The sequence below is a fragment of the Buceros rhinoceros genome, unplaced genomic scaffold (assembly GCF_000710305.1).
Source record: "Buceros rhinoceros silvestris isolate BGI_N320 unplaced genomic scaffold, ASM71030v1 scaffold5610, whole genome shotgun sequence".
In the NCBI taxonomy this organism is placed as follows: Eukaryota; Metazoa; Chordata; class Aves; order Bucerotiformes; family Bucerotidae; genus Buceros; species Buceros rhinoceros.
Window position 1 is genome coordinate 73,306 of NW_010391240.1, and position 13,308 is coordinate 86,613.

General features: G+C 45.1%; 1 protein-coding gene across 1 annotated transcript in view; it reads right to left on the bottom strand.

The window, feature by feature from the left end:
• LOC104497517 overlaps window positions 1-13,308 on the bottom strand; it is a 46,490-nt gene that overhangs the window by 13,598 nt on the left and 19,584 nt on the right. The window contains exons 13-23 of the mRNA XM_010140784.1: window positions 13,077-13,121; window positions 10,779-10,892; window positions 10,536-10,589; window positions 8,875-9,010; window positions 8,423-8,476; window positions 7,530-7,583; window positions 4,009-4,062; window positions 3,160-3,213; window positions 2,063-2,116; window positions 1,137-1,181; window positions 149-202 (exon numbers count right to left, since the gene is read on the bottom strand). Of these exons, the coding sequence (XP_010139086.1) occupies window positions 149-202; window positions 1,137-1,181; window positions 2,063-2,116; window positions 3,160-3,213; window positions 4,009-4,062; window positions 7,530-7,583; window positions 8,423-8,476; window positions 8,875-9,010; window positions 10,536-10,589; window positions 10,779-10,892; window positions 13,077-13,121 (718 nt within the window). The remainder of the gene's footprint in view (window positions 1-148; window positions 203-1,136; window positions 1,182-2,062; window positions 2,117-3,159; window positions 3,214-4,008; window positions 4,063-7,529; window positions 7,584-8,422; window positions 8,477-8,874; window positions 9,011-10,535; window positions 10,590-10,778; window positions 10,893-13,076; window positions 13,122-13,308) is intronic.

Sequence of the window (13,308 nt, forward strand, 5' to 3'; positions counted from 1 at the left end):
TCAGCACAACTCATTCCGTGTGCACTGCTGCAGTATTTCACGCTTTATTGCGGTTCCTGCAGCTGTTTTGGGTCAGCGTTGCTGTGAATTAAAATCTTTGCTTGTCAGCGAGAAGGAGGTTAGTTTCTGATCAAAATGTTACACTTACATCCTTCCCTGGTGGCCCCTCACGACCAGGAGGACCTGTCGCACCTGGCTCCCCCTGCAATTCAGCAAAAAGGACAGAGGTATCAGCTCAAGGTCAAAGACAAACCAGTAACACCACTATAAGCAGTACAGGGTTTGTGCGATGTAGGACTGAGCTCAGTGAAAACTTTTTTAAAGCCAATGAGAGCCTCGTTCATCATACATGTCACACAGCCTATAAAAATAACTTGGAAGCATCTTCGGTAAGTGATGCACAAGGCAGCACACTGCTTTCCAGTAGAACTTTTGCTACTGCAGCCCCTGAAAACCACCAACCTATTCATGATACAGAAACTACTCCAGCAAGGAAGATATAACGAACAACAGCGCTGGATTTTCCAGCTGTGCTCCTGCAAGCAGAGCATTTTATTTCCCTGTAAAAACCCTGAGTTAGGCAAAAGGACATTGATTTTCATATTCCACGTCCTACACCAAGGTGCTGTTTTGTACCGTATTGCTCAGAACCGAGAGACCAACTTTTCTTGCGGGATTTGAGTTTTGGGTTTTATGATCCACAGGCAACTACATCGAAGGGCTAGAGGCATTTATATTTACGTTTCTGTAAGTTTTTATTTTGCACTTAGGCATTTCTGGAGGAGAGCTGATACTTGTCCAAGTGCAGTAGGGCTCCTCACCTGGTATGTCAGCATTTTTACCAGAGGGATGGGGGTATAGAGGCATCCTCGAGATTTCCACATAAAGGGCTGTCTTAAAGAGCACATCAGGAGAGCCCGCTCTGCCAGCTGCCTCACCGTACCTGGGGTCAGACCTTCGGCAGAGGGAATGAACACAGCTGCTGTGATTTTATGCCATGGCTGTGGCCCATGGAATTGTAACTGAAAACACCCATGTTAAACAGATCTGTCATCATTTTAACCTACTGCCTCAGAAAGGTCAATTCTCACAAAATCTTTGTCCAAAGGACCTTGCATGGGTTACACGTTGCTTACCCGGGGACCTGGGGGACCTGTATCTCCTCTCTGTCCTTTGAAACCCTACAAAACAGAATGAAATCAATAACTGTCCATTACCCTGATTCATGAAACACCAAGAAAACTCTAGCTTGAATGTTTAGTTAACAACCTTCCCAACTTTGCCTAAGATTACTGGAGACTGGTCAGCATGGGACTGCTGTATGCCAGGGAGTGATTAGAAAGGGCCGTGTCAAAGGAAGAGCTTTCCATAGCTCCTTAGGCTCCAAGACCAAGACTGCAGTGTCTGTATTCCTGGTATGACCAGCCAATAGATGCTTTAACCCTAAATTTCACCGTCCCCATCCTTTCAGAGAACACATATCAGAACACAAGGGCTACAGCTGTGACTACGCCTTCTGGTAGAAAGGGTGTCATGAGGTTTTGTGCTTTAACTTCTAGGTAAGGAATGTTCTTCTCCAAGTGTAAAGGATTCAGAATTGCCCCTGTTGGTTTTTTGTTGATTATGTATTTATTTAGTCACCCTGGCCTCCAATCGGGAGATTTGGAGACACACCATACATAACGCTGCTGTCTCCTTTGAGAGCACGCGTAGAATCAGTCTCGAGGAGAAAAGAGAGTGCAGAAAGAACTGTGCCTCAACTGTACCACCCAAGGAGACCTGCTGGTGTGCTCTTTGCAACCGGTCTTGCATATCCCGCATTGGCCTTTTCAGCCATCAGCGCGCTTGCAGTAAGCGTGGGTAAAGCCCTTCCCAAACCTTCGTCCGCGAAGCCAAGCCGTGATGAGGTGATTTATTTAGTCACAAAGCTATGGTTATTCTCAGCCACACCAGCTCTTTGGTCATATCTATGCATCAGTAAAGGACCTCATCCGCCCATCAAAAGCTTCCTGGCTACAGTACAGAAGAGTGACTGTATTGAACCCTTCAGAGCAACACCTACCGGTAAGCCTCTGGCACCCTCCTGGCCTGGCAGCCCTGGTTCCCCAGGCTTTCCCTAGGGAAAACAACCGTGTTCATGTTAGTGAGAGTCTCGGGTCCATCTCTCTGCTGCTGAAAACTTCCCTCTCTTCTCCCTTAGATATAACAGCACTGAGATCTGTGCTCAGGGTTTCTCCAGCAATGCTGAAGTCTGAGCACATGAGGAGGACAGTGGTGACAGACACTCCTATGCACACCCCGACCTGTGCTGCCATGAAGGCAGGCTTTGAGCTTAGACCTTTAGACTGCGGCACCTTTACAGCATTTTAACATCAGAGGGGTAACGCACAGAACAGCACCAACACCCGGTCCAGAAGCACATTCAAATTCTGCACCTGCCTCTGGTGTTTCGAAGCAAGCACAAAACTGTCTGCAGCTGCTGTGACAAACACGGCCCCAGGAGGGGGTCCTAGTGACTGGGAACTTTGCTCTTCCCAGAACCAGTAAGTCCCATTTGACAAGTCACAGAAAGAGACTGTAAATGCCGGATACCAGCAGCACGTTCTTCATACAACAAACACAGCTGCAAGGAATAACGTTCATTATCAGATTTATTAACATCTCCTTTTGACTGACAACTTCATGGCTCAGCTTTTTCCCCTCAGCAAATTAAGGTGTAAACTAAGTAGAGAAAATCAAATATAACCCTGCAATCCTGGACCACAGAACTGTAACAGGGCAATCCAGAAAGGCTTCTTTAAAGACACCTCCTCTAAAGGTTTTATGCCCCATACGCTTCTACCTAAGCAACAGATCTCTAGGTTTAATGTTACGAGAGAACCTTCTTCCCCTGCAATGTTTACGGTGGCTGTAAAAGTGGAATCACTAAGTTCTACTGGATTTATGGTAGCTGTAAAAGAAAAAGGACCCAGTTTCTTTTCAAGATTGCGAGTGTGTGACTCTTATAAATTGCTCAAGATGATATAGTCCTTCCAGAGTTAAAAAACGACATGCACACAGTCTCCTGCCCCCCTAAGGAGTCCATAGACAGGTAGCTCCAAAACCAGTACTGGGTGCAGCCTCTGTTGGCCCGAGCAAACCAGATTTACGTGACATTACCGGTTCCCCGAGAGAGCCTGGCTTGCCGTCTTTGCCGTCAGTCCCAGCAATGCCCTGTAAGTGAAATCAAAACAGGCTGTAAGGAAGGAGTTGATAGGAAAGATTGAGGTGCTTTCTGTCAGTGTGGGTTTCACAAGGGCACCTCTGATTCGTCGTGGCCTAAGTCTGCCTAACCCTCCAAAACTACCCTATTTCCATGGCTCAGCCTTAAACCTAACTTTGCCACACTACTGGTGCAGCATAAGCTACTTCTCTTTCAAACAGGGCCAGCCTAAGGGGTTTCCTGCTTTCCAGAAAGGCAAGCGCTCCAACAACCTTGAAAGAGGATTCCAGAATCAGCTGTTACAGTTAGGATGCCCCTGCCTTCATTCAGCTGGGCTACTTCACACCAGAAACAGCGCTGCTCTATCCCTGTGACAAATTAAAAAAAAAACAAAATATTTTACTAATACGTTTTCCAGAAAAGTCTATGTCTGAGATGGACTCGGACTTGAGTCAGTGCAAAGGAATTATTTTGACAGTGGATTCATATAAAGGCAGTAGTCCAGTCTGTGAATTTCCCTGCCCTTACACTGGAGCTATTAGGTGATTTTTGAGCTCTGCATAAGAGTATTTCTTCCAATGAGAAAGCCAATAAGGAACAGGCCTGATTCACTGTGCTAATTTATGCAGATTTAAAGTGATCAAATGCAACCTTCGCACTGTCCTGGACCAAGGATATAGCGTCAACACGACAGGTACCATTACAGCTTTCAAAGCACCTCAGAAATGTCACCTCGTTGTTTTACACACCAATGTGTTTATGAATAGTTTAATATATTGAATTAGAAGGAGCTGAACTGCACTCACTGGAAGTCCAGGCAGTCCTGGCGGGCCCTGTGGACCTGGAGGGCCATCTTTACCCTGGAAAGACAGCAGAAAAACCGCGGGTCAGACAAGCTCCTCAGATGCTTCTGTCAGATGAAGATTTACCAAAGGTAGAGTTTGACAAGGGACAGCTGTGAGCAGCTGGTCTTGTAGTCACCCAGTGTACGAGGTTCCTTGAATTCCTTCTAGTTGAAACCAAAGGGCTTTCTTTTCACCTAAAACCATCCAGGATTAGTTATAAGTTGTTACAGATGGAGAAACCACTGAAAATACTGGTAATTTTTCCCTGAAGATTAATTATATTTAGTATTTAGTCCTTCCTTTCTGCATGAGGTACGCAGAAGATTTATATTTTTTACCTATCAAGTGAGGAGTTGAGAAGTGCCTTGCTGACAGTCCCAAGAAATGCCCCTACTCTGCAGGACTGGACAAGAGCATCCCAGGTCTTTCGCAGTGTCTCCACATCAATCACCCGTTTGAAAGGGAATTCCAGCCAGCCTGGCTGTGTAGTGTCTGGCCAAGAAGTCAAATAGTCTCCTGGGGTACATTAAGAAGAGTGTGACCAGCCAGTCAAGGGAGGTTCTCCTCCACCTCTACTCCGCCCTAGTGAGGTCACATCTGGAGTGCTGTGTCCAATTCTGGGCTCCTCAGTTCAAGAGAGACAAGGTACTACTGGAGAGAGTCCACTGGAGGGCTACAGAGATGATTAGAGGACTTGAACATCTCTCTCATGAGGAAAGGCTGAGAGACCTTTGTGTCTAGCTGGTAGAAGTGAAGAGTGAGAGAGGATCTTATCAATGCTTAGCAATATCTAAAGGGCAGGTGTCAGGAGGATGGGCCATTGTCTTTTCAGTGGTGCCCAGTGAGTGACAGGACAAGGGGCTAAAGGCACAAACTAGAACATGGGAAGTTCCACCTAAACATGAGGAGAAACTTCTTTACTTTGAGGGTCGCAGAGCCCTGAAACAGGGTGCCCAGAGAGGTTGTGGAGCCTTCTCAGGAGACTTTCAAAATCCACCTGGACATGATCCTTGGCAGCCTGATCTAGGTGAACCTGCTTTAGCAGGGGCATTAGACTAGATGATCTCCAGAGGTCCCTTCCAACCCCTAGCATTGTGTGATTCTGTGATTCTCTGAATTCATAACAGCCATCAGAAGGACCATCACTTATGATGAAGTTTGTGTTGAAGTGGATCTGCAAAAGGCACTTTGCTCATTAGGAAACATTGCTTTAGAAATTAATCACAGAATTACACAGTCTCAAAGTGTTCCAGCTCAACAGCTCAGGGAAGGTTCATTTCTTCCTTTTCAACCTGAAGTTTGCACCAATCAGAACACCTGTCTCTTTCAGGGTTTTCTGACACACCTCCTTAAAGTAGAATCTGAACACCCTCCAAATGAAACAGCAGCAGCAAAATTCTGCATGGCCTCCTCAAAGGTTACGTCTGTACTAGTATTGTCGGCGGTGCCAGGGAATGGTCTCAGGTCCTGGCATCACACCAGTCTGTGCTGTGACGCGTTTCAACAGGTTGCTGGTTTCTTTTTGACAATCCTCACGTACAGTTCAGGTATTAGCCTGGGTTATGAAGCATCCTAACAGATTTAGTCATCCTGTTCTAGAGGCTGAGAGATGCTAATAGCAAGGAAGGACAGACAAGAGGTACAAAAGCCTCCTTAGAGGTCCCATGGACTGGACTGTGCTCTGACTAATTTGGAATTTCATCTGGTGAGTAAACAAAACTACAAGGACAGAGTGATCTCTGGTTATTTGTGGAGGTCCTACTTGCAGGCAGAGAGTTAATTCAGGTTGAGTATTTTGGGGAGCTTTCAAACGAGTTTACATGTGCTCCAGCTCAGCTTTACTTCACTGAGCTAAATATAGGTAAAGCTGGCGGTGAAACACACAGCTTAGAGCTTACTATGTCTCCTGGGTTTCCTGCTGGTCCTATTGGTCCTGGTGCTCCATCTGGTCCCTAAATAAAATAAAGCAGAGACAATGTGAGTGATTAACACATTTTGTACATTTGTCAACACACTCCCTAGCGCAGCTGGCAACACTGAAGTTTTCTCTCAGTCACTCAGTTCATCATTCATTTCATCATTTCTTCATTCATCACAGAAAAACAACGCCAACCTCTGCTTTTAATCAGCCTCCAAAGCCACAAATAGTCAGATATTTGAGTTTGGTCCCAGCCCTTCCTTCTGAAAATAGGGGACAAATAGGAAAAAGCCAATTTTGAGACAAAAATAACTCTGAAGAGCAGCAATTATGGGAGCAGTTTGAAGCACACTCTGTGGCAGGCAAACTCCTGGAACCACAAGTCAATGCAGACAGAGGAAAAAGTCCGCAGAAGTTCAAGAAAAAAATATCTAGGGGAACATCACATTTTGCTCTGCTTTGAGAGGCTCAGTTTTTCTTTGCACATTTCCTTTGACTGTGAGTCTGTTCAGAGGGTCTCATAGGAAAATTTTAGGAGTTTTAATTTTACTGGAATAACCCCATGGCTGTGGCAGCATGAGGTTGACATAGATGCAGTAAATGTGTCTGTGTTATTAGCTTCTAAAACAATGCTCGTAGGAGCACAAATGACCTACAAAGCAGGTCCGTGTGTTATCCCAGTGCCAAAGCATTCAGCACCCTTTTGCCTCTGCTACCATCTGAAAACAGAATTTTAATCTAATCCTCTTTTCTGGTACCGCCTGTCATTTAGCTGGTGCACTGTAAATTCAGCTTTGAAGAGCCTGTGTTGATCCCCAGAACAGACGAAGGCTGCGCACCCTCAGCACAGCAGTGCCAAGCTGCACCGTAAGCAGCAGTATGAGTAGTGAGGACTGCGGGCAGCGAAAGGCAGTTTGGAAAGAAAAGTCCTTCACTCAGGGAAAGTCCCAGTCTCCTGGAGGGTGTAAGCGGTGATATCACAACCAGGAGAGCCAAATTATCTCAGCCCTTCTGCACTGTCACCACTTTCTAAATGCAAAGAAGCACAACTGTATTTGCAGAGGGAGTAGAGCTACGGTTGAAAAGGACTGTGATGGTCAGGGACACGTGGAAAAGGCCTTTTGGTTCAAAAGTCACCCACAGGATATGAAAATCGGGGAAAATCCAGTCTCACACCACTGTGTAAATTTGAGAACTAAAATGCTTTAGATCTGCTGGTTCTAGACTCAACAACTTATCCTGCATATAAGTAAATACCTATACACAAACTACTAAGAGTCTCTGTGGAAGAGGTTTCACCATTGCCTTGTATAAAGGGAGTGACTAAAGCTTAACATCAACTTACAAAGTGAGTTGAAGCAATCAGTGAAAAATGGCCAATGTTTAAATAGCAATTATCGTGGGTAGGAAACTCCACGACACCCAGGGGACAATTAGGAACCCACTGGAAAATGCAATTGCAATGCACAGACGGATGGGAATGGTCCTTTCCTACACACGGAGCTTACAACAGTCCTTGTTAGTACAGAAAATACAGGACCATCTTTGCAACGGAGGAACTTACAGGTGGACCAGGGTTTCCAGGAGCCCCTGAGAAGCCGGGCATTCCCGGGTGGCCCTGCAGAACAAAAAGAGAGACTTTCTTAACACATTACTTACATTATTCACAGCTCTATTTGTATTTAAGTTAACTGGTGATTGAACATCGTGAAGTAACATCCAAAAGAGACAATGCACAGAGAGCTGGTTATAAGAAAATAAAGAATCATGGATTTTTAAGGCAAAACCTTGGTTTTCAAAGCATGCACTTCAGAAATAAACAGAGTCAAACTGAAGGTGTACTTTTTTCTAATGTGTACTTAAATCTATGCTAATGGAAGGTGAGAACAGATATTGTGGAACTGTACAAGGCAGAAGATTAGGCAGGAAACCAAACCTGTTTGAAACAACCTACAAATATCATTGAAGAGGTGCTGATTTGCACCTTAAACTATTGACTCAGCCCTTGGCAAAATTAGCTATGAAAGTATGCTCTAATTTAGACCATTCTCGTCTTTCCTGTGGCATCTCAGTCCCTCCCAAAAGATGTCACCATAACATCCACCTTCAAGGACAAACAGAAACACCAGCTTTTTCAACCCAAAGACACCTGACCCCCAAATCTCATCCGGATATTATCTACAGGAATGGCTGAAGGTCAGAGAATTGAATGCATCCAATCTAGAGGTGAGGAAACAGATCGTGTGGGAAGGTTTTTATTGGAGTTGGGGATGGAAGTGTGTGGAGGACTGCTACAGTTCCACTCTCCAGCATAGCCCATTTGATGTTTATCAGTGATGAAGAGCTCCACTATTCCTCCTCTGCCTCTGAGAAGGCTATTCCTCTGCAGACATCATAGGAGTTATTGAAGGAACAACCACAGTGATGGCACTGTTGGAAAGCACACACTGTTTTTACCTGTTCACCTTTTTCTCCTGCATCCCCAGTCATACCACGGTCTCCTTTAGCACCCTGACAATGGAAAAAAAAAAAAAAAAAGCCATTGGATGTCACATTCAGTCACATTAGATTCGGTATTGTATCAGCTTTTTGACCTATTTCATAAAGCTCTTGGACAATTGAGCATAAAATTCAGAAATTATGGTTGAGTCCTTCTTGCCTTCCTCTTAAATTCTGTCCTAGACTTTCACTACCAGTGCTGGAGCCAGGAATTTAACGAAGAACGGTCTTTGAGCAGACCCAGCATAGCCCTGTTTTTATGTTGTGGTCTTACGGTCATGAAGAGCACATGCACATCCTTAGAAAGCAGACAGGTTGTTAGGAAGTTCACTAGATCAGAACCTGCCACGGAACCATCTGGACCAACAAAGGCATCCACAGTATGAGCTAGTAATCTCCTCTCCTCTCACAGACAGCGGCAATGAAAACAGCATTTCTAAGGTGCAGTCAGAAAATTCACCCACCATCTCTTTCTCCCTCTGTCTCTGTCCTAGGGACAGTAGAACAGAGGAGCTAATGTGAATGTAGATGTCTGCCTTATCAACGCTGAAAGCACGGCAAGAAGAGTCTCGCGTAGTGAACAATACTGAGAGGATGACGAACAGCCATGAGCAACGCACAGAACACTAATGAATTGCTGTCCAGGGAAATCACACTCTGGTTTACTACGCGAGAGGCAGGAGGCAAGTTGGGGAGGGAGGGCTGCGGGTTATGATCCAAAAGAGGCCTAATTCGTGGTGCCAGAGGGCACGAGGCTGCTCATGAGCAAGGCTCTGCAGGTCTTCCGATCCGATTCAGAATGGGACCTAGTGCCAGTCTGGATGGTGGCGTTAAGGACAGTATCTTTAAAAGTGCAGAGCATTTGGGTCTTCTGCTGCAAGGATCCTCCTGATGTATTTAGAAAGAGGTCACAAAGACTGTGTTTGTGTTTGCATCTTCTTAGGGGTCTTACAATATTTTCTTCTAATATTTGCAAATCTGCCTTTTTACTGAACACAAATTAGGCTATTTATCAAGTACTCGATTTTATGCACATGTAGAGTTTGAAATTTCTCTGTTACTTACCTAAACATTCAGTCTTGCTGCCCAGATCTCTGCTTTCTCATAGCATACAAGAAAACAGAGACGTGGTGTGTCTCAGACTGCTTGGCTTTTCTGCCAGTTATGGGGTTACTAACTCTTCTGCAAATTTTGTCCTGGGACGTACTTGCATTTTGAACAACCCTTATATTTACTTTGGAGATGCTACTGCTTTCCCCACCACAATTTTAATTGCAAGATAAAAAATTAATTGATGAATCTCTATTAGCTTGTCCTACATTAATGAGTGCAAATACAGAGACGGTAAGAGAGCAGAAGCTGTTTCAGACAGTAGGTCGGTTATGAGGGAAGTCTGGAGGAATCCATGGTCCGTCATGAAACCGCTTTATCTCTCCCTCCATTGGTTTGTGTTGATTCATTTCACGTTAGGCAGTTGTAAAGGCTTTGGTTGTGACCAGGCACACCAGCAGACTGATGACAGACCTCTTCATGGGAAATGCTTGAAATGTGACGTTATTCAGACACTGGAAGTTTTATTTCGGCCCATGTCCCTGGATTGTTAGGCAGAAGCATATAGCTGAAACAAGGAGTTCTTCCCACAGCGTGTTTCAGGAGATGTTCAGTGTCTGCGAATAAACCCACCATGGCAGACAGTGTATATGGCTACTGCTGAGGCTTTAATTTCCCCCTCACCTGATTTGAACTGAGACTTAGAATGGGATCAAAACACCAGTGTAGTGAAATTCAGCACCGAGAATCAGACCCTTCGCTTGTGTGTGTGTGTGTGTGTGTGTGTGTCTGTGTCTGTCTGTGAACAAAGGGATGGTAGAAGATAGTATTTACGCGAAACAGTGTTCATGTGGGGAGTGGTGCAGGTCTGCATGCATGTGGCATTGCCAGTAGAAGGCCCACCCAACAGGCTCGTCCTACCTCTTTACACAGACGTGGATGCCACCAGGATCCTACTTCAGCCAGTGTACTAACTAGTCACAATTCAGTTTTTATAGACAATTGAAGAAAACTAACCAACCTTTGGGCCATCCAGCCCAGGTGGTCCTGCAGGACCTCTAGGACCAGCATTCCCCTGCAATGGAGAAGGCGTAGAGGTAAACACTGAATATCTAAAAAAAGATTTGGTAGGTTGTTAACGCCACCCCCCCAAAAAAAGACCCCAACCAAACAAAAATCCCTGAAACCCAACCATCTAAAAATGTTACAAGAAAGACCAGGTTACACCACATCCAAGGCACAGGCACTTCCCCAGCTCTCTTACCATTTTTCCATCTTGGCCGTCTCTTCCTGGTGGTCCTCGGAGACCTTTATCTCCTTTGAAACCTGGGATGCCTGGCAGTCCTGGTGGGCCAGGAGGGCATTCAGTGCACACATCCTAGAAATGGGGAGAGAAATTAGCAATGGACTAAAGACACTCAGCAGACCCCGCAATCACCCGCTGTGAGCGCAGTAGTGTGGTGCTAGTGTAGTACAGAGGCCTTTGACGTTTGACCACACTGGGTAGGATCTTGGTTGCCTTGCCTTACAGAACTGAACTGAAGGCACTGTGGAGCAGAGTGAGGATCAGCAGCTGAGCACACACATGTTCCCATGGGGAGTTTCCTATCTAGAAAACTATCAGGGCCTAGCTGATCATCTAGGGTCAAGAAACCAAGGAAAAGTTCTTCCTAATAGGGAGGTCAGAGAGCTTCAAAGTAAGACTACCAAGAACAGCCATGTTTTGAAGCTACAAGACTACTAGGAAACTGTGTCTACAGCAGTCTGATAGAGCTGGTTACTGCTCAGAGGGCAGGGAAAATCCAGGTGCAGCACAATGTCAGGAAGGGTATTCTGCAAGGGAAACTTTGTTCAGCAACTAGCATGGCTGAAGAGAACTCATCTGATGGAGGTCATGAAGACCAAGTGAATGTCGCAGTGTCCTGGGCAAATTCTGTCATGGAGAATGACTACCTCTCTCCTTCCAAAACTCTTTGAAGCATCATCTCAGTAGTCTTTACATTCTACCCAACTCTGTCAATGATCAGTTGCTAAATTGTGGGGTAAGTCTGAGTTCCTACATACATATTTATGTACTTACAATATAAGCGCCTGGGAAGCACCCAGAACAACAGAGCCCTGATTTCATCTGGGCTTTCAAGGTGCTGCTTTGTGTAGATCCATAGTGTGGAGTGAAAGTACACGCAAGGCATTTGAGTGTGCTTAACCGTGACGTGATCGGAGGAAGAAACCAGAAGAACACCGAAATGACACCCTGTTCCCAAGAACCAGCCTCTTGCTAGTGTCCTCACCAGAAATCTCAAACAATGCAGGGAGATCTCCAGACAAACACTTGGCTCTGTAAGCAGACAGCTCTTTGATGAAGGCATTTCACAGTAGCAATCTTAAAAGGGTCCTTATGTTAAAGGGGTTGGTAAAAAAGGGTCATTTTTTAGTTTCTTTTAATCAATAAAAGAGGATTTCTTTCTATGTCCCAAGTCTGCTTAAAAATCTCCCAACCCAGCCCAGGTAAATCTGATTTTGAAGTCAGCACCTCTCAGATGCTGCCTTATGTCCCAGACAACTCTACAAGGAGAGCAAAAGCAGAAAGCCAGATTGTCACTCTTGAAACATGGGTGCATCTGGGGTTGATCACCTGCATCCTTTTAGACTCACTGTGCAAACTGACTTTGCACCCACAGTTCAGAACCACTCCGGTCGCTCTTGAAGGTGTATGTGAAAAATCAGACATTTTAGTAAACTGGTTCCCGTTTTCTGGTTTAAGTACCACAAGTTGACAATGTTTATCTCTCCTTGGGAACGCTTGCCTCAGAAAGAGCTGAGGAAGTCGCAGACCTTTTGTAACATACATTGTGTTATAAAGAGCTTTGTAGGTCATTTCACCGCCGGGGGCTGGATTTTGATCTCCAGCATGTGTTCTGGAGCAGTACCAGTAGGAAACCTGCAAGTTCCAAGCTTTGACAGAGTGTTTAAAGGCACCTTTTGCTCTTGTAGCTCAGACACTTTCCCTTCACAGTGTTAGTCAGGTCTGTACCAAACATACAGATAAATTCCCACCATCATCAAAGGCTGATTACCTTCACTAAGAGATTTATGTCCTCTGGAGACAGCAGGGGTGAGGAACCCTGTGGAATGAGAAATTCATAATCAATTTTAAAAGGTATCAGGTATAAGAAATTTTCCTGAACAGGCTTATGGACTCTCATTGGTTTCCCTGACCCTGTCGAGGGAAAACTGGGCCAAACGTACTTCCCGCCCTACATTCTCAATGCACTTAATCACACCTGAGACGAGCTCTTGCTGTGGGTACTGCACAGTGGTGCTAAGAAAGGGCCTTTAAAATCCTGCCTTTTATTTACACACAAGTTATCCAGTTATCTTCATACTGTTTCAAAGCCATCACAGCTCTTTTTATCATAACGCTTTAGAGGTTCTTACTGTTTTCCAGGAGCTCTACTGGGAAGAGCATCAGTGGAAATACACTGAAGTGCACTTCGAGGTGAGGTGTGTAGGTGAGAACTGAGTTGAACAGAAGGTGTAATATGGGATCGAAGTTACATACCGGTTTTCCAGGAGGTCCTCTTTCCCCTGGATTTCCAGGCAGACCCTGTGGATCAAGAGAAAGAAAAAAAAAAGGAAAATCTCGTACAATAACTCCCTGGTTGCTCCCAGACTCTGCTGACTGCTCTGGACTAGCACACATTTTGCTTTCTGCCACTGAGCACCACTGCTCCTTGCGTGTGACAAACAGTAACCTCCTTTAACTCTCTGCAACTTTAATGTCCTCTGAACCG